The following is a 26,442-nucleotide window of genomic DNA, read 5'->3' as shown; positions in this document are numbered from 1 at the left end:
TGTGGAATATAATCCACTGAATCTGATAGTGATATGCATAAAATTGAAGTATGACAAGTTATTATTTTATGTTATTATTTTCCTCCAAACTGAAAAAGTCTTTGAATTTTAACTTTTGCTGTATGTTACAACACAAAAGTTTTAAACTGTGAAAATCCTCTATGCAATGTTTTTCTGTGTAATTTCACGAATCCACACCCTCAATTTCAGATTGGACTACCCTTCTCTTGTTCAGTCTCATTTGTAGGGAAGTTATCCCATCTTATACTAGTCAGATTGATGCATAGCATTAGGAATGGTGCACTACTTGTTATACTCTTTGAACTATTCTTGGACATACTCAGTTTCGGGGGGAACAGCTCAAGGCTAAACCATGGGATTGGTTAAAAAGCAGATATACTGTGCATTAAAGAGGCCATCTGTCGTTTCAGTCTCTTCGGTTTGTAATGCAATATATCGCTGATAAGCATACAGAATTTAAGCATAGAGAGAGTGAGGTACATCAGCCTCGAGCAATGAACCTGGCAAGTCTGGAAAAAAATTGAATAAACTCATGATTTCTCTTGCATTTACAAGTTGAGGGGTAGTCATATTTCTCAAAATGACAGATGCAAAACTGTCTATTGTGGCAGACATTCCCTATTTCAATCTAAAGTCTTCAAATTGTGGTCATCTAAAGTTTTCTCTTAGTTCGTTTGGTTGTGCTTCACAGAAAAAGAAGCAGACAGAGAGAGCGGTCAGCAGAGGTTCAACAATAAACAACCAAGACATTAAAATAATGAGGAGAGAAAGACAGGAGAAGACATGCAGAAAGAATGAGGAGAAACACAAGTGGAAGAAAAGGCATAACTAGAAGAAGGAGAAGAAGCACAATGAGAATAGGAGGAGAGGAAGGGGCACAAAACAGCAAAGAAGCATTGAGAGGAGACCCAGTAGGAGAAAAATGGAGATGACAAGAATAAAGCAAAAGAAGAAGGCAAAGGAGCAAGAATTGGGATGAGAAGGAGCATGTCAATACATTACAGTAATGGAAATGAGAGTATAAGAAACTCAAACCCTCAGATTCTCAGCTAGAGATGTAGTATTTTGAAAAATGTACAGTGGAGTAAGAGATTGACTTCTCCCTGTCTTTATGTAACTAATGACAACGTGAACCATTCCTTCACTGGTATGAGCATTACACCTGAAAGCATTATCAGCATGGCTGAGATGATCAGGTGAAACTAAAATATAACCAGATGTATCATCTGCATGACAATGGAAACAGATAACATGTTTGCAAATGACAGAGGCAAGCAAGACTAAGTCTACAGCCTTGCTAGTAGCTTTGTGAGGTTAGTTCTTTGAGCTAAATGCTAATGTCAGCATGCTAACTTGCTGATGCTGAGCAGGTGCAATTTTACTACGATCACTACTGCAATCACCATCTTAATTTAGTATTTAGCATTCTTGAATTAGTTCTAATCACAAAGTGCAGCTGGGAATGTCAATAGTTTTGAAAATATTTAATCATAAAGTATCGTAAGTATTGGACTAAAAGCTTGTTTGATTGTTGAAAATGTCAAGAAAAGTGAAAGTATCATCAAATTAGGGTTCATCCTCTTAGGAGCATGAATGTCTCATGCCCCTATTTCACTGGTAGATTGAAGACTTGCTAGTGACGTCCTTATGATGTATCCTCTGGGAACCATGACTGTCTGTACAACATTCAATGGCAATTGTTTGAATATCTTGGGGTACTCTACAAGATACTGTATGTTTACTTCCTCAGGTCAGCCAGTTAAAGAAGGCCTAAACAGCATTGTCAGGAAACAGCATTCTTATATTTAATGACAAAAAAAGAACAAAATACTAGCTTACTTTTTCAGTAATATCTGGTCACAATGGATCCAAATGCCTACATATTAAAATTGAATATTTTGAAAGCATGGAAACATAATTATGTAAATTTTTTTGTTACTGTGTATTAGCTGATAGAGGTGCACAAGTATATGTAATCAGTAATAATTCATTACGTGCAATCACTTCACTTGATGTTTTTAATCATCCATCAACCCTTCAGTTGATCATTTGATTTCAAAATGAACACTGCAAAGTGATACTATACAATCAAATTGCAAATGTTGTCTGTAAACTATCATTTTGATTTATGACACATTTGTTGAGTGGACAGGTTTTAGTCTCAATGGATTCACCAAGAAGCAGAAACATGATGGAGAAATATTTAATTAAAAGTTGCCATAGAAACAAAAGACAGAGCCCTCGTCCTAAACATGATTAATTAGAAAGTCTTGGAAACAGGTTAGATAGGAAAGCACTGTAGTGGCAAGACAAGACGTGACTGATGTGCATGCATCTGTCAAATGATTCATCATACCCTATATTCAATGTACATTCTGCACTCCTGCTGTGATAATACCAGTACTTCCTCTAAATGTATGCTAACACAGTCTGGGAAAGGACTTGTTGTTGGTTCAACAGGCTGATAGAACAGAGAACATCACATGGAAAAGATTGAATTGAAGATGATTGAACTGAAGATTTGCAAGAGATGTGAATTATGGTTGTTCTGGATAACGTGTGATGAGGAAATTACTGACACACGTATTCATGCAGGCATAAAAATACAGTCATGCAAACAAAACATCTCCTGTAGCTACACACACACACACACACACACACACACACACACACACACACACACACACATGCAATACAAACTCTCTTTCTTTCTTCTACTGTGAAAAAAAGGCTAAGAGTCTAAGGACAAATAAGAAGAGGGGAAGATGTATAAAAGGAAACCAATGTAATTTTAACCAGGGAGTCTTAACTCTGAGCAATGTGCGATGTAACGCGGCTAAGCAGGGGCTTTGCACAGTGATCCACATGGTGTGTGGCTTTATGAGAGGGCAGATGGTACCACTCAAGCAGGAAGTGATTGACATAATGACATGGCCGACCATGGAATGTGGGTGTATGTGTGTGCCGAATGAGTGTATGCGTGTCTGTGTGTGTGTCCAAAGACACATCCTTGAAGTGGATTCAGAGAAATCTCTTTTTTTTCACTAAACCATATTACTCTACTGTGTGTGTGTGTGTGTGTGTGTGTGTGTGTGTGCGCGCGCGTGTGTGTGTGTGCATGTGTGCGATATCCAGAAACTGCGCTCTGTAATGTCTGCATGTCAACACATCGAGTGATGATGGCTGATGCACAGCAAAGGCCAGCATCATCACACCGACCATGTATGATTAACCACATATACTTTAAACCGTGCAGCAAAAATAATTTGAGCATGTCAGTGTAGTTGCAGTTGCAGGCTCCGTATCTAACTACCTATGTGTATGTGCATCGTCTGAAAGATAACAGAGAAAACACATGGAGGAAGACTCCACTAGCATCTCTTTCAGCCTGTTATGATAAATGGAGGTAATTATTTTCTTCTATTCTCGGGAGAACTTTAAAAAAAAACAAAAAGCTTGCTTAGCGGTCACATGCAGAGAAACTGGGCTGTAATGTCTGGAGTGACATCATTTGTTATTACTTGGGTACCAAAGTGAGGTGAGAGTTGAGGCAATTTTCACCATGATTACGTCAAGAGGGATTCTGAGTGTACAGGGGTTACACAAGGTGTTCTGCAACCATAAGGTCATGTGTTTGATTCCATGAAATGGACAATATGCACATCCGTCACCAGCTAGGTGTGTCCGGTCTAAGTGCCCTCAATCATGACGCTCAATCCCCTATGCACTTTTTAAGTTGAGAAAGTTTGTGTAGTAATAAAAAAACCAAATGCAACAGAACACATTCCTTTAAATGTTACTCAAGTTTCCACTGAAGAGACGAAAACATCAGATCTGCGTGGCGTGACTAGGAGGCTATTATGTTTTACTCAAATTAACACATGAAAAAGCATAAATTTCATGTTTCCTTCATGTTTTCCACAGCTTTCCATCATTTTGAGTTTTCCTGGTGCGATCATCTCAACGCATCCTCTTTTTCTGCAACAATTAGATGTCATCCGACTGGAGATTTAGCACCACCAGCTGTTTATCTCAATATGTTCAACTCCTAATATTTGAATAACAGTAGAGGAACATTAGTTTGATGCCTGGAATGAAGATTGAGGGGGCGATACTTGCTTTGCACTTTGCAGACTGAGATAATATTAATCATCTGTTAAATATACTATATTGTCTATCATTACTGATCAAACTGAGGTAGGTACTTTCCAATTAATCAAGGGTAAACTTATTTCATTACATGCCATCAGTGTGGTATGACCAAATTATGAAGCAATACTGAAGCAACTTTCTTTTACTTACTTTTCCTTTGAAGGGAGTTACCTGTTAGACCAGTTTCACCGTTTATTTAATTTGCAAAGAAGCTCACGGCCTTTAAGGAAATCAAAATATCATACAGTCTGAGGAAAGAGGGTGTGAACTACATGAAAAATGTGTGAATGCATGTTTTTTCTGGCACAGAGACAAGGCCTGAGTTTCCCTGAGAAATCAGACAAACACACCCGAACAGGCTGATCAGGTGTTTTTAAATGTTGCACTGAGCTGTAAAATAATTCAAACAACATAGCTTGTAGCTCCTGTCTGATATAGTGATACCTGTGGGACCAATGCTGGAACACTTGAAACATAAAAGGAAAGAATTCTTGTTTTGAACGTTTTCAGAAATGCTTCAGTTCTTAAAACCCCGCAGGTATTAAGTAATCCTGTATGGTTCTTGCAAAACAGGTGAGGAAAGATTGTGCTCTCATGTTATTACTGCCTCTTGATGAGGCTCCATTATACCTCTCTACCAAACCTAAAGACGACTTTGTCAGTCCATGGTTTTATTTGAAAAAGAAGTCACATTTGAAAGATGAGGAAAAGATGAGTTTGTATCAATTTGATTTAAAGATTTAACGTCAGAGGCTTAGAGTCATTGCTTTTAGTAAACTGAAGCCATATGGACATGAACTTGAACTCATTACAGTGTCACTGGCTGGTTCTAGTCCCCCCCTCCACCAACTGCACCACCCCTGGACCCCACCCCGTCTCTCTCTCACCTTCTGTAACTGTTCAGTTTCCTTTATAATTTCTTAGCCATTTGTCATCTGTTCTTCCTCCTAGTCAGTGCCTCTGCATTTCTCGCAGGCCTGGGGGAACTACCATGACTTGTTCCTATTATGTGCAGTACACCTGAGGTGAGCTGAAGAGCGATTTAGCTACTTCTTGGCTATTTGAAGTTCCCTGGATAATTATTTAAAAGGGATCTTCTAAGGTCACAATTCAAAAACCTTGCAAAGACCCACAGGTGATTGGTTTCATTTATAAACTGACTTATGTCTGTGCTTGGTCTTTTGAAATAAAGATTTTAATTAAATTTCTAAAAAGGCTGCCAGTTTGTGTTGAGCCTCTCTGCGTTGTTGGTTCAAGGTCTTGTGATGCTCATTTATCTGCATGCTGAGCAACTGGAATTTTGCACAAGTAATGGATTCTTCTGATTAAATAAAAGCCAAAGTTGATGCTTTTTAAACTCATCGGTGTGTGATTGTGATGTAAGAAGGGCTGGAAAAGAGGTGTAAAAGAAATGAAGATTGTTTTTTAGTTGAAGTGCCAGTCAAAAGTTCTGCTCTTCAGCTTTTTCCTTTTCAGTTTTCAATTACAGATCAGTGCTCAGATCTTTATCCCCTGATTAATCCGACTTTGCCGCAAGTTCAAGAAGATCACAATCAAAAGCCTGCGTGTTGTAGCAGTGACACACCTTGCCTCTCCCGCGCCCTCCATCTGAGGGCCCGCTGTAGGCTCTAAGGAGGAGTGTGGATGTGAGGAAGAGTCGGCTGTTGCATGCTGAGTGATGACGATAGCCGACATAACTAAACCCACCTACAGTTCATTTAAATGCCCGCGCACGGCTCTCCCCTCCAGCTCGTCACAGTGTCTCCCGTTGCTCTGTATTTATAAGGCGCCCCGGTGCGCGGAAAGGCACAAGCATGCCTCGTCTCTAGAGGGGCAGAGCGCGTCGCTGCGACTTGGAGACGTTTTTTTGGATGAAAGAGCCGCTGCTCAGGAGCCGCTGCTGAGGAGGAGACGCGGGAGCGCAGGAGTTTTATCCCAAGTTCGCTGCAGCAGGTCGTTGTGACAGCGACCTTGTTCTCAGGGGTGAGTTGTTGCTTTTATAATTCCCCATGCTCTTTTTATTTTTTTCTCCCTTTTGTTTCTGTGGAAAATTAAGGCTGCGCATTCCGCTGGTGGATGAGGATGTAGAGCAGATATGATTGAGACTGGATGGAGCGTTTCTGAACTAATGTGCGAACCTGTGGCCTTGTTGATGTTGTTATTTTTTATTGTCATTGTTGTTATTTTTTGACCAAAAAAAAAAAGTGTCGCCATAACTTGTTGCTCTGGGAAATAGCCATTCGTTTTCAGGTTCGGTGGGAACATCTTGTGCATTTCTGCCGATTGCACTGATGCCTATGAGGAGAGCAGTGCAAAATAAAACCAAACTACACATTTTAATTACTTGTCCCTTCGTGTTCTGTTAAATCCTAAAGGTTCTCTGTTTATAGTAGACAGTGTTACACATTTTTTCTCTAAATGCAACTGAAATAATCAGATTCTTTTTTCTTTGCATTTTGGTGTTAGTTTGTCCTATTTGTGAAGCTTGGCAACTGCTTTTCTCTAAGTAGCAACACGCAGTTATACAGCTGCTTATTTATTATGTTTGGACTTGTCGACTGTTGTCGACATCAGTTTCGTTCTTACAATCAGAAGTTATTGAGGAAATCTGTCACCATTTGGATGATCTGTACAATTTCTTGGTGGTGGTGGTGATTCCAAATGTAGGCTATTTGTTATGTTGCTGTTGCATGCTGAGTGAGGACATAACAAGCATAACTAAACCTTCCTGTTTGCTAATCTCATTAATCTGGTAAAAAAAAAAGCTATTTCTTGCAGTCATCTACAGTATAATGTACACTGTATGTACCTGTAGCCTCTAAGTACCCATTAACTGCAGGGCACATACTTGAGGTATGAGTTGGAATAATATCTGGCACCCAGTTAACGTGATTTACCATGTGAGCATAACATAAACCACAATAATAAAGCTGTTAAAACTATATTTTGACGTGGCCACAAAAATACCTCTTGTACCTAATAATAGCAACATGTGACAGTGTTTTACCTCGAAAGGGTCACTTGAAAAGATATTTCTGAATGCAAAGGAAATGTTTTTTTTTTTTTTACAGACAACAGAAAACTAAAAACTAGTTAAAGTAGGCTAGTTATCTAAATAACACCGAATTATTACTGTAGATAATGACGTTACTTGAGAAAAGAATGACATGATCATTTGCTAATGTAGAAATGCATAATGATTATTTTATGTCTGTGAATCGAAGCGTTCATTTAAGTATGAATCAGGTGCTAAATGGTGCATAAGCAATGGTTAATCTTTGCTTGCTTTGGCTAATAGCGTTGTAGTTAATATCCATAACACTATAATGGAGACTCATTTTGTACCCAAACCTGCAGACACTGCAGCAAAAAAGATTTGAATCTTCATATTCAAAGCACATTGGCATCAATATTCACATCCGGTATTGATCCTTTCTTATCTTCGTGGGGCGCAGCTACAAAGAGCGAGGATTAAAGGGCCGCCCATTAAAGTTATTCCTGCGCCCCAGGACACTTCAGTCAATATTTATGAACGGGCGCCAAATTTTTTTGGACTCATAAGTATGAAAATACAAAAGTGTAAAGTGTCAGTGGATGTGGTGTTGAGTCGGTGGAACTGTACGACTTTTATACTTGTGACCGATACAAGAATGTACGAACATCTCCGCGTGACAGTCTCACATAATGGGACTCTACAGAAGTTGGTACGTTCAAGGGCATTCCCTGTGATTCCCGACTGTAGGAGAGAGTTCACAAAGGCTCGCTGAACTGTTAGAGCGGCAGAAATAACGAGAAGTGGAGTGTGAGACAGCGGGAACCAACCACAGGCTGATGTTGGAAAGGTGGAGCGCTGACCTTGGTACTGAATTCTTGCCGTTATACGGGGCGCGTGCCTGCACTCGCTTTACAGACTGCGTAGCCTATATGGCACGCGCGCTGAGCTGCTTCACGTGCGTTTCTTTTGACGTACTGTACATTCCGGTCAACGCCACCCACGTAGCCGGATGCAACGATTTCAAAGAGCAGCAAACGGGAAATGGGGCCTGAGTTTGTCTTTTTTTTTTTTTACTCGTGTAAGGCTCATTTCCAGTGTAAAGACGAGCACAGGCTAAAGTAATAGGACTGGAGGAGCGAGGTAACGACTTTAGTCATGTGCCTCGTTTTGTTTTGTTTAGTTCTGTTGTGATTATACAAAGACACGCGCAAACATAATCTGTATGTGGTTGCATTAATAAAGAGAAGAGAAGAGTTTGAGACACCGGAGTGTTGGCATTTCCTAAGTATTGTGTTCAAAGGAAACGTTCCTCGCGATAATCACAGCCGCTGCTCCATCACAGGCACTTCGGTCTTTCTGCACTACAAAGTTTTTGATTTCAAGACTTTCAAAAGCTGTGTTTCGACCAGATTTAATTCCAACTCGAAGTGGCTGAAAATAGTGGAAAACACACAACTTTATGTTTCACGTGCCCTTCTATTGGGGATGGAGAATACCAATGATGGAAAAATCCTTAACTTAAGTAAAAGTAGCCACATTCCTACCATCCTACCATGTAAATATACTCTATTATGCCAACAGTTCTGCAATAAAACCAGTAAAATACACTTAAAATCAAAGGTTTGGGCTATATTATTGGAATGTTATTATTGACACATGTAAACTGCTTCATCTACTGTTCGATACTTTAATCTCTAAAAATGCATCATACTGTATAAAGTGATCACATATTTTAATCTTGTGTAACTATAGCTGTTAAATATATGTAGCAGAGTTAAATGTTCAATATTTCCCTCTGAAATGTAGTGGAGTAGAATGCCACAAGAAGTACCACAAAATTATACTCTGTACTTAATTAAATAGTTACTTTTCAACCTTTGAGAAAACAAACAGCAGTTGCTGAGTAAAGAAAACTTTTCCAAATATCGTTAGTCTTTTAGTTTCATGCACGGAAGCTAAGCCAATATTTGCCTTTGAAACATTACACATTAATAGTCTGCAGAGGTACAGGCGTGTCTGATCTGTTGGATAATATTACCTCCTACTTTAATGATTTATATCCTCTTTGACTGATGTTACACTGTAAACAAATCATGCAGTCAAGTCAAGGTAATCTCCAACTAAAAGAACTTCTGTTTCCTCCTCCTTCTCCCTCTGTTGCTTTTCAGGAAAATCCCTGGGAACACACATACACTCATACACAAGCACACACACACACACGATAACACACAGGCAACATGCAGGAGTCAGAGCCTACAGTGTGCCAGCTGCAGCCCAACATCATCTCAGTGCGTCTTTTCAAGAGGAAGATTGGCGGTCTGGGTTTCCTGGTGAAGCAGAGGGTGTCCAAGCCACCTGTCATCGTGTCAGACCTCATTCGTGGGGGGGCAGCTGAGGAGTGTGGTCTGGTGCAGGTGGGCGATATCGTCCTGGCTGTCAACAACAAGCCCCTGGTGGACCTGTCCTATGAACGTGCCCTGGAGACGCTGAAGAATGTGTCGCCCGAGAGCCACGCCGTGCTCATCCTCCGTGGGCCTGAGGGCTTCACCACCCACCTGGAGACCACCCTGTCTGGAGATGGCCGCCAGCGCACAGTGAGGGTTACACGCCCCGCCTTCCCACCTTCAAAGTCCTATGAGCACTGCTCCCCTCTCAGTCCATTCAGCCCAGGGCAGCAGCAGCAGGTCAACAAAGAGCCCCAGCTTAGGGCAATAGAGAACCTGTCCTCTCCGTCCATCACCCAGTCCCTCCTGCAGAGGGGAGGCGTACAGGCCCAGGACCCCCTGCTGATGAGGGACGGGGGCCGTGGAGCTCTCTTGTGCAACGGGCTGGAGGAGAACAACGAGCTGCTGAAGGAGATCGAACCAGTGCTGCGCCTCATCAAAAACAGCAAAAAGGAGATCAATGGAGAAGGCCAGCGGAATGCCGGGAGGAGGGACGCTGAGATTCAAGTGGCCTGGTAATTTGTGATGTGATACTGCCTTATTGATCCCCTAGCTAAAGTGTCTTTGTGCTTGTTCCCTTCCACAGTGCAGGTTGGCGTTAGCGCCCAGGTAGAATTAGAGTTAGGACTTAGGTCAAGGATTCTTCAACAAGGTGGTGATTGGCTGATACATGAGCTTGCACAGGGTTGTCCGATTGAAGGAAAAGTCTACCCACTGACTTTGCCACGCTGCAGTCCCTAAACTCCCTGACCGCTGTGCTGCACTAGCTGTTACAGACTCTATCATTCAGGGTCTCAATCACCTAATATGACTCAGTGTACAGTGCAGAGCAATTACTGTCTGCATGCTAGTCTCTAGCCAACCTCAGCTCAAATGACATTGCTCACAACACTCATCATGACCATTTCAGTTGCTATTCTTAAATTCCTGGAATAACTGCTTTATGTAAGTTCATGTAAATTTTCTCTTGCCTTTCGACAGTTTCCCAAACTTTGAAAGAAACTTCCTGTATTGTTTCATTTTATTTTGCTTAGTTTTTGGCAACAGAAAATTTCAACATTTTCATATTTGAATATTTGACAATGCCATTATAATCTGCATTAATTTGAGGACTTTTTACGGTTCAAATATTTTAGTACAGACAGATGCATCTGCTTCATTAGCATTGTTGTCAGTTCCTATATCAATGTGACATACTGTAGTATACTCCAATTTGCATACTGCAATGCAAAGCTTGTCACAAACCTGTCATTAGACCATCCAAAACTTCTTTCAAACAGACCTTGTTGGTTATGTGCAGCAGTGTTTCAGCAAGCAGGTAGTTGAGAAATGTGAAATTGGTAATTATTCTGTATATTTGACATATCTCCTTTTAACTTTTAGTGAAGAAAACTCGCAGATGTTGAACTCGGTTTGCTTTTAGTTCGTTCTAAGTGTTTACTCTGCATCAGTTTTTCACCAGACTTCTCAGTCTGAGCCAATACTCCATCTCCAACTCTGTCTAAATGGTCTGCACAGTGTACTGTTGATATTGGCGTCTCGGTTTTCTGCTATTGTCCTCCCACGACCAATTGAAATCAAATTGAGGCTACAGTCTCTTTGAATCAATATCTCATTCTTGACCAATCCAAGCACATCCTCCTCTCTTTCATAAATACACTGTGAGTGATTCATTGCTTTCTAGGGAGACAAAAAAAACTCAAAGCAGGGACAGTGAAGTCTTGCTAAAATATTTTTTATTTTGTTTTAATGTGGTCATCCACAAATGGGGATTTAAGACTATAGATAATCTAAAAACATGTTGACATTTGGTCAGCACCAGGAAGGAGTCAGCTAACTTAATTTTAGATTCTGTTTTAGCTTTCTGAAGACTTCTGAATAGAAGCTATTGAGGAAGGTTATTGTGAAGAGAACAGCCAACATTATCTGTTTTTTTTTTTTTTGTCTCGGTACATTTGTGCAGTAACATCTCTGAAATGATTTCTTCAATTTCCCTGGGATGGGACGGCACATTATAACTGATAGCTTGTTTTCAGAGTGGAGTCTAATGACAAATGACACATTTAACGTTGTTTCTGCGTGTTTGAACTCCACCTCTGATTTGTGGGGATGAATATGCTTTTACAAATTGTGGCAATAAAGAGATTCAGTGTGACAGGGAGTGTGAAAGAAGGGAGAAGGGACGCCTGTAAGAATTTACAATTAGCATTGACACGTGCTCATGAGGAAGATGGGAGGGGGGTGATATGTGTGTGGGCGTTTTCGATTGGAGGAATGCAAACTTGAAATCACACGCAGATGAGTTTGCCTTATTTATTCATGTCTCGTGTGGTTTGCCACAGTGGAAGCACAGGGATCTCCCCTCCCCCCTTTTAGGCTCTCAGGATGGTAGTGAGATCTATCCTGGTTCATATCCTGTTCATTTTTTTTTCTTTGGGATGGGGTGGGGGGGTGGTGTGTGTGTGTGTGTGTGTGTGTGTGAATGGCAGCTGTTTGTATAGTAAAGTGAATTCATTCCAAAGAAATGCCGTTCATCATCTTGAGTCACAAATTTGTCTCTTCAGCCATATACTGTATCTGTTTAAATAAGCTGTAACTAAATCAGTGTTCTTACCAGTCTAAATGCAGAATTAAGAGCAAAGAAGTAAGCTTGTGATGAGAAACCTAAACATAGCTAATTCATAAATTAATTCCTTGCATGAAATAGGAACATTTACGCAGGCAAAAGTGATGTTTTCTTTCCATTTATTTGCAGAGAACCTAAACATTCCAACTGTGGCTAAAATGATTGAAATCACAGATACAATGTCCGCATATCTTGCTCCCACTTCTTCTCAAAAGTTGGAGAGCAAAGCTGTGGTGACAAATAGCCGAAGCTGACCCACACGTAGGAGCAAGTTGTCCCTCTGCAGCACAGCAACAGGTGCTAAAATTTAACACAGGAGAGCCTGATCGACGTCAGCCAAGCTCCGTCTACACACCCACTAAGTCCTCAACAGAGAAAACACCCATGTGGGTGTGCAGAGCCTTTAGAAATCATGCAGGGATTTCTGATTTAACAGCATTTTGGAAGGTGTACAAGTCTTATGTTTTATTTATTCGCAAAAGGAGGAAGAAATGAGCCTTGTTTACTATCTCTGTGCGTTTGCATGTGTGTGTATGTGTGTGCATGGTTTTGGCTGGGATTTTACAGTGAAATGAAAGACTAGTTTTGCGCCAGATGCGAGCTCACACACCTGACAGTAAATTGTGTCTGACTTCCAGGGACCTCGGCGTGGGAAATGGCACGTCTCCCCAGCTGGTGTCAGATAACGACAGAATGCTGGAAAACATGCCGGTGGTGCTCAACAAAAGTGACACTGACAAGGTAAAATGAAACAAATGCTCAACCCTTGAAACAACTTAAAGCGAGAAAGATTATGTTTAAGAATAAGTTTGTGGAGCTCTACTCTGCAAGATCAATAACTTGAAGATCCTTTTCCCTTCTCTGTGTGTGTGTGCGTATGTGTGTGTGTGTGTGTGTGTGTGTGTGTGTGTATGTTTGCGTAAGTGTTTCTGAGCAGGCTTGCTAAGTGAATCTCTGTAGCTGTATAATGCATGTGCATCCATGACTGCCATTGCCTGTCTGGCTCTTTTAGCCTTGTACAATAATCCACACTATTGGCCCATTCCATGCTTTCAGAAACTGAGCACGCACATCTGTCTTGCTTCTTTGCACATAGTAATAAAGCCTTTGCTTAAGATCCCATCACCTAGGCATTAGATCCTTCCGGTTGCAAGCTGGTGCAGCATTAAATCCAGCTTATGGCTCCTACACAGAAGGGTTTGGTCGCAGGTCTGAGAGTCTGTGACAGGGATCGTGTCGTAATCTGCACATGGTCCGTGTTAGCCACCCACTTGTGACGTCACTCGAGCCCCCATCAATGGGACCGGATAGGGCGAAATGATTCCAGGAGGCCTAATGAATGCATGCAGCTGCTGATCCATCTCTCGGCATCAAATGTGGCCCCTCTTGAAATGATCCAGCCCCCCAGACCTGCAGAGAAGAGAGTGTTAATGTACATGCTTGTGAGAATAGAGAAAAGGCGGGGGAAGGGACAGTTATAGGATATGCATATATGATGTGGTAAGAAACCATATGTCTTTAGCGGTAGTGTGTGCTCAGCCTGAAAAAGCTTGTTTGCCTATGTTCTGGAGAGAAGGTGTGTTTGAGAAGTGAAATCAGTGTATGTGTGTGTATATGTGTGTCTAGTATATACATATGTACTGACTCATCCAGCAGGAAGTTCCCCTGCGGGCATTTTTCTAGACATTGATGCTAACATTGATGGCTCATTGCTAGGTTTTTTTTTTTTTTTTTTTAATTTAATAGACTCCAGTCAGACACTAAGTTAATTTAAAAAAAAAAAAAAAAAAAAAAAAAAGCAGGAGTGAAATGATTTCAGAAAATTAAGTCAAATTTTTGTACCATTAAATATGAGGATTTAAAGTGACACATCGATGGCCTGCAAATTAGTGTTCTCACTTTGGTGAAGGATTGTCCGTGTGCCTCCAGCTTGAGCTTCTGCTCCTGCATAATTTAATGTTTAATAAGCCTGTTGAAAAGGATAGGTGGCAGAATGTTCTGTCAGATTTCAGCAGCCACTGAGCTGAAGACACCACTTTTGAAGATCCACTGAAAGCAGAGAATATGCCTCTGTGCCTCCTTTTTTTTTTTTTTAAACACACCATTGCTCAGTCGTCACTGAATAAGGTGCCAATTGTCAAACCATAAATGAATTTAGTTGCCTTCAAAAAACATGACCAAATGATATAAATATTCAATGGACAACATGTCTTTCCATTTCTCAGACTGTCAGTCTCATTTTCTTCTTTTTCTTTCTTCCCATCTACCCCCCGTCTTGCACACATCATCTCCATTTCCTATCAAAAGTTTTAATTGATGGGTGAATGAGGAACTTTTACTGCATAACTGCATTTACCAGAAAGACTTTGGTGATTACGCCCCATTATGAAATTATCTTCATCAGATTAGCCTCAATTATCGTCATTTCTAGCTCCGTGGCTGCTCCCTTCTGTTATATCCACACCTTGTTCTTGACATTGAAGCCTAGTGATTGACGCTGTATATAGATATCAGAATAGTGGAAAAAAAGGCAGATATCAAATGGAGACAGACTGGTAGGTCAGGGGCTCATTCTACAAATGTACTGCACTTATATAGCGTTTTTCTAGTGTCATCGACCACTCAAAGCGCTTTACACTATAAGCCACATTCACCCATTCACACACACATTCATACAGCACTTTTTTCTACACATACACATATAGTTTTCTACCACACGTACACATTCACACACCAGTGTTACATCATTCCAGTATCTTGCCCAAGGACACTTCGACATGCAGACAGATAGAGCTGGGAATCAAACTGCTGAACATCTGATTCGTGGATGACTTGCTCTACCTCCTGAGCCACAGCTACAGCAAGATAATGATCCAAAACACTAGAAGAAAAAAAACTAGATGGTGGCCGCACATGTTGGAAGAGCAGCATAGTCTCCAGAGTTAAACCTCATGGAGCTGGTTTGGGATGAACTGGACTGAAAGTGATAGCAAAGCAAACTGCAAGTGCAACACTTTCATGGGAACTTCTGCAACAGTGTTGGGGCGAAGTTTCTGGAGAATTTTTCATCTCCATTGTAGAAAGAATGTCGATTTAGGTCAAATGTAAGATTCAAGATTCTATGAGGTCGAAAAAAAGCAGGCTAACCTTTTGATTTTGCAGATTGAAATGATAACTGTTTTATCAGCTAGCTAGCTAATTAAGGTAAAATAAGCTAACACTGATCCTGCTGACCTTTTATGTTTCAAGACTTATTGGCTGTGGCTGTTGGAGAGTAAACTTCCCTAAACTGAATATAAAGAGCAGGGCAGAGGCAGCAATGCTAGACCGGTTTCCACACAGTGGGGACATACTTAACTGTGGATGTGGATGTTTTTCATCAGCTGAATCTAATGGGGATCCTCTTAAGTACAGCAAACATACAGCTTCTTTGTTAAACTATTTATTAATTAATCGTGGTCCGAGTTTGTAGTATTCATTACAATTGAAAGTTACATCCAGTAATTCTGTCCAGTTGACCCCAAAAATTATGTCAAAAATCTATGATGTACTGGGACGCTCTGCCCCCAAACTACATGACATTATGTTTAGCAAAAGGTTAATTGGATCTGTGGAGAATCATATAGGACACATAATTCTCTCCCTTTATCTTTCTGTGGGCCTGTCGCCCATACGTTTACTTAAAATGTAATTTGGCTCATTTTAGCGGTCATTCATTAGCTTACCTTGCTCTCAAGAAACATTTTTAAGGGGCAAAGATGTTCTTCCATGGTGACATTTCAAATTTACACATGTCTAAATAAAGAAAGAGTAAACTGACATTTACAGATTGTTCATATATATATAAACAGGCTGCCTCTGAAACCTGCACGTGGCATTAATAGAAATGGCTTTCTAAAATGTAAATGCCAAAGCTATAGCTTCCGGTCAGTGAGCGACAAGCCTAATATTCAAATGATGCACAAATGCTCTGCTTGTTTATGTCAACAAGCCTTAATCCTCTGCGTCTGACTTTCTTTGCCTGTTCGACTGAGAGTCACTTTACGGTACAGTGATCTTTATTTGCTGTCCACAACCTCAGTGATAACAATGTGTCATATCTGAACCGCATGGTGGGGGTTACTGCTGTTGGAGCATAAACACACAGGAACTAAGCTCTTTACTCTCAGTGTGTGCAAAATCAAATTCGATTCAAACCACCTCATTCCTCTCCGCTGTTCGAGAGGACGTGAAATGACAATGAGACTCAACCGATGTGACACTGTTGGTATTCATCTCCCCCGGCAGGCATGATAATTGTCTCACCGTTGTTCAGAATCTGCTCCACTGTATGATTAACAATGCAGTGTGAGATGATGAAAGACCTTCCAAGGTGTTGGATTGATTACTCTTGATGTTTGGCAATCACCCCGTGCCTTTCTCTGGAAAGACATACAGTTGGCTTTGGGGTTAAATTGCAGGCATTCATCAGTCAATAGCTACACTATTGGAAAACCCAGTGAGCCAAGAGTTAGCTTGCCATCAACTTGCTGCTAAATGTTGATTGCCTTTATAGTGGAGTGGGAAATAAAAGAAATGGAAGAGGGAGAGAATGTAAGTGCTTTCTTTGCGTAACTCTTTGTGAGAGACTTAAGCATAATAGCAAACTGATTTGCCATCGAGAATACAGTCCACAGAGGAAGCTCTTTGCCTTACAATGGTTGTAAGAGTCCTGTTCAAAAAATGCCTTCAGATATTACTCATGTTAGTCCCATTTTAAGTCAATGTCCAATTTTCGCACTCAAATCCACTTCCCCGCAGTAGGAGGGCTGCGTCACTTTTCAGCTTACCTCAGTATGACTCCCCAGTCATAAGCAACTTATCCAGCTTGCACTAAAGGTGTCTCAGAGGTCAGAATGTATTAGCCAGATATAGTACAAAGGCATGAAGTAAGGATTGATGCGTACATGTCTGTGTCCTCTTTCCAGCCCCCGGAACAGGGCAAGACCTCACCTACCAAGACGCTGCAGAACGGCAGTCCCTCCAAATGCCCCCGTTTCATAAAGATCAAGAACTGGGAGACTGGCACCGTCTACAGCGACACACTCCACCACAGCTCCAGCAAGGTAAGGTATATGGAAATCAGTCCAATTAAAGGTTGAATAAAGTAGTCTGCTGCAGCGTTTACATTTATCGCTGAGGCAACCATCCTGGAGAAGATGAGAAAGATTTTGATATCATGATTCAAGTCATCCTATAATAGCCAGGGTTTCTGTGCCATTGTTGAATCTCAGTGAAGGCTCAGAGGTGCTATTGTGTCCTCGTGCCCTAACACCCTTCACTAAATTGAGAAAGATCAAATCTATTGGCTCTAAGTGACCAGACAAACAGAAAGACTGCAATTGTAATGCAATGCAATACATCAGCCGTGTATTAAAAACAACTTCATTTAAAATTCTTTTGAGATTAGTTTTTGTCAACAACAATTGAAGATTATAAGCTTCACAATGAGAGCATTTATTATAGGACTTGTGTAGCTACTGATATGCATTACAATTCACACGGTTTCTATTGTTCTGTGGTGTCTTTGGATTTTAACTGGTTAATTTGTTGACACATTATAAAAAAGAAAACATGATGTCAGATTGTAACCTAACATGATGTCACATACTAACAAGTCAAGCAGAAGCCCTGTGTGTCAGTCTTTGCATAAAGTCACAGAAATGCAGAGCTTTCATCCGGTTGGTCAACCAACAAAGGTGACAGATCATTTGCGCCTTCAACAGTGTCTTAAAGGCACTGATGAGCATCAAATACAGTACCTTGGTTGACTGAACAAACATTTAGCCTGCAGACTTACCAACACATAATTTGCAAGTCAAGTAGATTGAAGAATAATAGCACAGCGTGGTGTGCCTTTTCTCTGCTTCTCACTAACCATACATACATTAGAGAGCTGCTTGCCTGAACTGTTGGTGATTCTGCTTGCTACTATTTAGCCAGAAAGTGGGGGGTTATTGAACTCTATATATGAAACAACCTTCAGAAAAAAAGTGTCAGCTCGCCCACATACTGTATGACACCTCAGTTGGTCATACAGTGACTCACATGGTCATTTAAAGATGCTATATGTAAGGTTTTGCTGTCACTACAATAATACAACATGCTAGCTAATGTTAGCATGAGCAGCTGGTTACTTACAAGTCTAGACAAAACATTGAGAGTTCAGCATCAAACTTCATCTCCAATGTTAACCCTTGTTTCAATTTCTATCACTTCTTTTCTTCTACTGAAGTTAGCATGCTAACCAGATAGCCCCGTCCCATTTCGTAATACTCCTTTGGAACAGTGAGTTTGCCCTCAGCCCAACATGAGAGGATGAAGAAGTAGTGCTGCTCAGAGTGTATAATCTAACTAACAATTAACTAAACAATTTCACCACCAGAAATGACGTATGGTGGCAGAGAAAAGTTATGTACAGCACCTTTAATGACTCAGTAGGCCTATTTTCCGAAAACAATGCTGAGTAATTCAAACATGCGACATTTGGTGGATATCTTTAACCAAAAATGCCTGATATTAATGCTGCATATGTTTATATATTTGTAGCATGACCAGCCCAACAAAACTGATCCATCCATCTATCTTAGCAGTAACTACTTTCATATCCACTAAAGAATGGTATTCTTTCCCACATTTTGCATGGTAGAATCAAACAACAAAAAGAAACACCAAGTAATTGTTGTGTTATGCCCTCCAGAACAACTCATATAAATGTTTTCTGATCTGGTGTCATTATTGAAAAATGACAATACTGTTTCATTTTGGATAAGCGAGTGTTTAGTTAAGTTGTGACATTGACTCAGAACATTGTAACAACATTGGTTTTAGTTAAAAATCACTGCTTTGTTAAGATAAAGGGTGCTTTGTTATTATGGTTACAATAATAAACACTTGATTTGTTCAGGGACAGTTTTGGTTCATGGTTAAAAGGAACCAACAATGGCTGTTCGTGGGAAACAGGAAACAAAAAGCACTCTGCTGCAGTGTTAAAGTACACTGTTTTGTTGACCCATCCATCCACCCTGACTCCCTCTGCATATGGGCTTTATGGCTCTGTAATAATGTCACACTACTTCTTCCTTTGCTCTTGGTGGACAACTTTCATAATTACTGGGGCTGCTGCAGGGTTTTGCCACTTTAACATGAACATATGTCTTTTTTGAGCCCACAACTAATGCTGTGCCATGCTTTTCTCATGGTGGCTAAAAGCTAAGTAAGGTCATTGCCCAAAACTTGAGCCTCAGCTACACAGAAAGACTTTGTTAAGAAAGGGTGATACATTTTAATACCCATTCATCTATCAACTGCTCTGTCCATCCATTTATTTCCATTTTATTATGCAGGTAAAGTTTCTTCATCTAGTTAGTAAGCCAGTCTACCAAGCAAGGTGAGCTCGGCTGTTTAAGCATTCATCCCCCAAAACACTGCAGCCGTTCGTAAACAGCAAACAGCAGCCTAATTACTTTGGTGACTTATCGGACAGGCTGTTGTGTGCATCCCAATGAATGGCCCTGTAATGGCATCTTCAGATTTATTATATATCACAGACGCTGCTTTATTCGAGGATGAGCCGCCTTTTTCGAAAAGGACAGCTGGATGGCATGAATGCCCAGAGCAGTATGATGAGCGGACGTGCTGGAGCACGAGTGATTCCTTTGTTTTATTTTTAACACTCCCCACTCTACTCATCCACTTCCCCCTTTTACTCCCATCACCTCTTACTCTTCTTGTTTTTCTGTCTCATCTTTGTTGTTCTCCCTTGTTGTCAATTATCTTTTCTTAGCTTCTTTTTTTCTTTGTAATTATCTTTTTATTTTTATCTCTGTTTGCTCGAGCACTTTCATAAATTCTCACTCAATTTCCTTTCCCATTTTTTCCTTGTGTTGACTGGCTACGATATTGTATTTATTGTCTTGTTCACCAGCTGTTTTTCCCCTTTCTGTTTTTGTCGAGCGAGGGTTGGATTTTGTCGGAAAGAACACGGGAGGGAAGTTTATTTTGGACTGGCTGCCGGTTCACGCCGTGTGTTTGGACAGTGCAAGTGGGTGGTTCAGTGTAACAAGCCAATTTTAGCAGCGTTGGGGTCATTGTCAAATTTCCTCTTTGACTACACGCCTCCGCTATCGTTCCTGTCGTCCGCTCTTGCTCACTCACTCGATCTCTTGAAACTGGTGAAGGCATTTACGGCGAACCAAAGTGACAGCTGACTTCAACTCTAATCATATTAAACTGACCACACAAGGTTGCCCCCAAGCTATGAGCAATTTTCTCTTTGCATCTGTCTGTTTTCTTGTTTTCTGTCTTTCTTCCTCGCTCTTTTCTCTCTTCCTGTCTCATCTTAATGGAAGGATACCAATCCATGACTCACTGACTTACTCATTCATTAATATTCGGGCCAGCCATGTGTGAGCGATATAATGAAAGAAATTGTAAAACAGTTATGAGCCTTTGTATGCATTCAGAGTCTGGAACTTATTAAAAAGAAAAAAAAATCTTGAATCAAGTGGAACACATCGTGATTCAACTGGAAGTGGAGTTGGTAAATTTGAAAACCTTTCAGTGCTGCTGAATGGTATCTAGCAATGACCTGTTGGCCTTCAATACTGAAATACAGGGTTTTTTCTCATTTATTTCATTAATATTTGACACATTTTGGTGTTTTATCCAGGGAAAAATAGTGATACTAATGTTTAGACATTGGAAAATCTCTCTATCATGGCTTAATTTGGTGTTTAACAGGGTTATTTCGCAAGAAAGTATAGGGTAAATATATTTTTAAACATGGTTGGCACCCTGAGGGTGAGGTGAACCCAAGAGCAGTTAATCTAAAATGAATAAAGAGAGAAGATCATGTCATAGCTCTGCTTCTGTAGCTTTCTGTAAATGAAAAGGATGCTCAGTTTACATTCAGTTACAGACATGGATGCAGGAACTGTCTCTTGTGAATGAACACAAGTCCTGAAGGCCACTGAAATATGTCTAAAATTTGTTAGTAAAATAGACCCAGTTAACACCTCTTTGTCATGCACACAATCAAAAGTGTTTATTCAGGCAATGGCAGCTATTGTTAGTGTTACTCATTACTGGCAAGTCAATTTTGTGAATATTTGCAGATATATTATCAGAGAAGTGTGCACCATATGCCATCATCACCTGGCTCTTCAGTCATATCCTGGCACTGACTTAAAATCAACAAGCAGAATTCATCCTAGAAAAATCCCCCATCATCTGTCATCTTATTTGTCTTCTCAGATGCCAATCTGCACTGAAAATGTTTGCATCGGCTCCGTGATGATGCCCAACCAGCATGTTCGCAAACCAGACGAGGTCAGATCCAAAGAGGAGCTTCTTCCACTGGCCACAGACTTCATAGACCAGTACTACACCTCTATCAAAAGGCAAGTGCTAGCCTGTAATAGCTTAGCGTGAAGAGCTAAACTCCAGAAGGCAAGAGCTATTAACAACTTGTTTTTGCACCCTAGTGAAACAAAAAAGGACATATGAAGATAAAGCAAGTATTATTGGTGTTATATTATTAGGTTATGTGGCTCTAGCATAGCTACATATGTTTGTAGTTAGTGCTACTAACTGCTGGCTCATTAGCGTTTAGCTTGTTTAGCTAGTTATCCTGGGGTTAGCTAGTTATTCATGTAAAGATGGACAGTTAGCTAACTTTTGTTCAGACCAAACTTTCTGTTTAAAGTAATTCTTTCTAATAACAGTTGTTCTGACTTTTCAAACAACCTTTCTACCCAAACAAGATGCAGCAATTATTGACAGTAGTTACACCTGTTCCTGGTTCATGTCAATCTTAACTTTATTTATTTTTGTACTTGATGAACTTTTGAAACAGAGTGCCTACTCTCAATGTGTCAACACAGTTTTTTTTTTTATATAACAAGAACCTTTAAGAGGCATGTATGTACATCTTTTTCACTTGCTCTTGTGTATCTGTCCTGCACACAGGTATGGCTCTAAGGCCCACGTGGACAGGCTGGAGGAGGTCACCAAGGAAATTGAAGCTTCGGGAACATACCAGCTGAAGGACACTGAGCTGATTTACGGAGCCAAGCATGCCTGGAGGAATGCTGCGCGGTGTGTCGGGAGGATCCAGTGGTCCAAACTACAGGTGATTTACAGTATGCCTAAAATCATAGCTTTGGGATATCAATGCTATATACTGTTTCCATGCTGTTTTTGACAATTTGACATGGAATATGGTTAGTTTTGCATTTCTACTAGCATTTTCACTTTTGCATAGTATCCAAGAGAAGCAGTAAAAAGCTGACCAGTCAATTGTTTTGGTTTTACAGTCACATCACTGCTTACACAACAAATCCAAAAGCAAAAGTATTTTGTTTATTTATTTAAAACACCTACTGTGCATAAGCTCTGGCTCTGATTTCTTGTGTTTATATGTGCTCTCTCAGGTTTTTGATGCTAGAGACTGCACAACAGCTCATGGAATGTACAACTACATCTGTAACCACATCAAGTACGCCACCAACAAAGGCAACCTGAGGTAAAAAATAAACACACCGCTCAACTCTGTACCCAAGTCTTGTTTCCTTTTGTTGTCTGTTTTTTTCCTTTTGTTCAACTGTGCTTGTGTTCCTCCTACCACACTTGGTCCTCTTCCCATCTGTCGCTACATGTTTCTCATCACCCCTCTCCATCTCTGACTACCCCGACTTGACCCGCTGTCCCATCTGTCAGTGCACGCGCTCTGTCTCTTCACACTGTATCTGACACTATCCGCTGCTTGTCAGTCTGTCAGTGTCTCGGCACCAATCATTGCCCTGTTGGTGCGGCCGCAGACCTTGCTAACAAGCAGTCATTTGTCAGACCTGCACAGCTCTCGCTTACTTTCTGCCAAGTCCTAATCACATGTGACACCTCATATTTACTTCTTGGATGATGGATAGCTTCTGACTCATTACTACACTTACTCTGGCCTTCGGAGGGACAGCTCGGATACACATGTTGATAAGAGCCAGCACATCATCCTGACTGTGGCTCTCTCAGTCTGGCTAGTTTCAACATAAGTAAACACAGGCATAGAAATAAACAACATGGTGCTGTTGCGACATGTTGCTATAGTTTAGGAATGGTTTGGTCAAAATCACCTGTCAATATTACAGAGATGATCCTTAATATGATGCAAGGCAACTATGAATCAACTGTTTTCAGGTGGTGGATTTCATGACAATGGTTCAGTGAATATTTGTTGCAACTATGAGATTTTGTAAAAAAAAAAAAAAAATTGTCAAAATGTCATTAGATTGTATTGATTGCAAGGATAATATATAAATATATTGACGTGCATATTCTGTATATTTATGAAGGTTATATCTTTTGGTTTAATCAGTAATGTACCCAGAGTTATAAGTGATTAATGAGAAAAATGTTGGGTTGGCAGAGTGTGTCTATAATTTCTCTTAATTATTATGCAGTTAAAATGTTTGTGATAATTTATTAATACTGGTTTTTTCATTTGTAATTAGTTAACAAGTCTGTAGTTGTGTTTGTTAATAAGTCACCAATAAATCATCAAATTTGCAAACACAACAATACATACATGGTCTTTATAGCTTCAGTAAATTATGTATTAGTATAGTTAGTAAAGCCATTAGTTACAGTTTATAACTCCTTAATAAATGGGAGGTGATTATTACTGTATAAAGCGTTTGGCCAATTGGATTTTACGATTTAATAATAATAATAATGTTAATACAATTACAAATATTGTTAAATAATGTAATACTTTGCTCTTCATTCTCTTATGTGTAAGTGATCACATACTACATGTCACCATTATTACATCATGATTTAAAAATATTTGACTCAATGGACGATATAATAATATGATAATGTGATAAAGCTGAACTTCACAGCTTCATAGCAGTGCATTTTCTACTTCTTTTTGAAAGTGGACCCCACCTAACCACCAGTTGCGACATTATATGTTGCCCTCAAGAGGACAAATTAAAGTGAAATGTATCATTTGCTGTACATACAGTCTGATCGTAGAGACTATGGCTATTGGTTTCATTAACACCATTCGCCCGAGCCAAGCTGAGAAATTTGTTTCCTACATATGTAGACTGCAAAGCACAACTGGCCCAGATTCACACCAGCTGCTCGCCCCCCTCAGCGACTTACAACCAGCTTAGCAGCATTAACACTTTTACCCAGTCATGGCATTAAAACACTACTGGAATGTAGAACCGACCAAAGGTAGCTAAGCTTTGGCCCTGCTGTAAGTCCTTTGACATAACATAAATAAGAATGCCTTTAGGCAGATTATGTGCACAACAATACCATCCATCTGTTGTAATGTACCTAGATATTCAAATATACCATGTAATGCTTTGTTTTACAGCCTCTTACAGTATGTACAGGGATTAACATGCTGTTGATCTAAGATGTTTCTGTTAGAGTAGTAATTAGATTATTACTAAAACTAGTTATAATCTCACATATGCACATGTTGTGAATATCTACATTACACATTATTTACATGATTTTTTTTTTTTTTCTCATAGGTCAGCCATCACCATATTTCCTCAGAGGACAGATGGCAAACATGACTTTCGAGTGTGGAACAGTCAGCTGATTCGTTACGCTGGTTACAAACAGCCTGATGGGCAGATCATGGGAGACCCTGCAAATGTTGAATTTACTGAGGTACATAAGAGGAGCTGCAATTTTTTTAAGTCTGTGGGGGTAAAACTGCGACATCTCACTTTGAAAGACAAATCTACTGTCAGCTCACATGTTGCTTGTGGTCACCAGATCTGCATGCAACTGGGATGGAAAGCTCCGAAGGGTCGTTTCGACGTCCTCCCCCTCCTGCTGCAAGCCAACGGGAATGACCCTGAGCTGTTTGAGATCCCCGAAGACCTCATCCTAGAGGTGCCGATCGTGCACCCAAAGTGAGTTATTCCTTTTCTCTGAAGTGTGTGTGAAACATACAGAATCTGGCAAAACAAAAGAGCAGAGAGGGCAGCTACAAAAAGACATCCACCCACTCACTCTTCTCTTAACAGCACTTCTTAAACAATGGGGTACTTTTAAGCCAAAAGTCTGATTGGGTTGTCGTCACATTCCAACTGTGCTGATTGTTCCCAGAAAGCACAGCTAGCTATGCTTTATCTGTTGCTATGCCAGATTTTGTAGTAACCATGGGGCCTGTTAGTGCGGTTTTCAAGCTTACTCCTATTTTTTACTCTCATGTGTTTGCTTTACTTTTAAGAATAAATAGCAGTTACTGCACGAAAGCCCTGGACCAATAATGCCCTGGAGATCTTAAGCATTAAGCTTATCTAATACCCATAATCTCAGTAAAGAATTAGGTATTACACTAGTTTTCACACCTACAGATGCACACAGAGCTATCACTACATCACTGCAGACACACTGAGCTCCCTGCCAGACTCCCCCTAAAAAATTGGCATCTCTTGCTCCATACCCCGCATCAGCTGGCCCTCAGCTCTGGCATCAGCTTGGCACAGGCTGCAACCACCAGTAACATCTCATCATTATATGAGATTAGACCCAGCTCTGCAAATAATACACTGAAAGCAATGTCATCAATCCCCCTGGAGGGTGGTAGATAGAGGTCCTGTCTGCTCTGTCCAGCACTGAAAAGCTGTTAAAAGTGTTTTTCTTTTGTGTTAATGTTTGTTTTGGCTGCATTTCTTTTTGATGACATGTATCTCAGGGGTAATTAACTGTGCTCCTAAAAATGTTTGTGACTGTGCACTTTGCAAATGTTAGACATTCACCTGACCTCAGTGGGGAACATAAGGACTCACCTGAAATGACTCCAGCCCATAGCCGTCATTCCCCTGTTTGCTCTGCTCAGGTACGAGTGGTTCAAAGAACTGGACCTGAAGTGGTACGGCCTCCCGGCGGTCTCCAACATGCTGCTGGAAATCGGCGGCCTGGAGTTCACTTGCTGCCCCTTCAGCGGGTGGTACATGGGCACGGAGATCGGCGTGAGGGATTTCTGTGACAGCTCACGCTACAACATTCTGGAGGTAGTGTGTCGTGCCAAAACACAGACTCCATTGTAAAAAGGGGGGAGAGAAGAAGAGCATGTGTCGTGTTACCAAATAACCCAATCAGAATGCCATTCTATTTCTAACTGGGCACGCTGA

The 26,442-nt window shown here is 40.6% G+C and overlaps 1 protein-coding gene across 1 annotated transcript in view; it reads left to right on the top strand.

Annotated features, from left to right (window-relative positions):
• Nucleotides 1-9,405: 9,405 nt before the first annotated feature.
• The window catches only part of nos1 (nitric oxide synthase 1), a 36,250-nt gene continuing 19,213 nt past the window's right edge, over nucleotides 9,406-26,442 (top strand). The window contains exons 1-9 of the mRNA XM_022752762.1: nucleotides 9,406-10,127; nucleotides 12,877-12,979; nucleotides 17,206-17,343; nucleotides 21,533-21,678; nucleotides 22,247-22,409; nucleotides 22,711-22,802; nucleotides 24,826-24,967; nucleotides 25,076-25,215; nucleotides 26,148-26,322. Of these exons, the coding sequence (XP_022608483.1) occupies nucleotides 9,406-10,127; nucleotides 12,877-12,979; nucleotides 17,206-17,343; nucleotides 21,533-21,678; nucleotides 22,247-22,409; nucleotides 22,711-22,802; nucleotides 24,826-24,967; nucleotides 25,076-25,215; nucleotides 26,148-26,322 (1,821 nt within the window). The remainder of the gene's footprint in view (nucleotides 10,128-12,876; nucleotides 12,980-17,205; nucleotides 17,344-21,532; nucleotides 21,679-22,246; nucleotides 22,410-22,710; nucleotides 22,803-24,825; nucleotides 24,968-25,075; nucleotides 25,216-26,147; nucleotides 26,323-26,442) is intronic.

Source organism: Seriola dumerili, unplaced genomic scaffold (assembly GCF_002260705.1).
Source record: "Seriola dumerili isolate Sdu_G_001 unplaced genomic scaffold, Sdu_1.0 BDQW01000177.1, whole genome shotgun sequence".
Classification (NCBI taxonomy): Eukaryota; Metazoa; Chordata; class Actinopteri; order Carangiformes; family Carangidae; genus Seriola; species Seriola dumerili.
The sequence above is the reverse complement of the archived record's forward strand: the minus strand, read 5'-3'. Positions and strand labels throughout refer to the sequence as shown.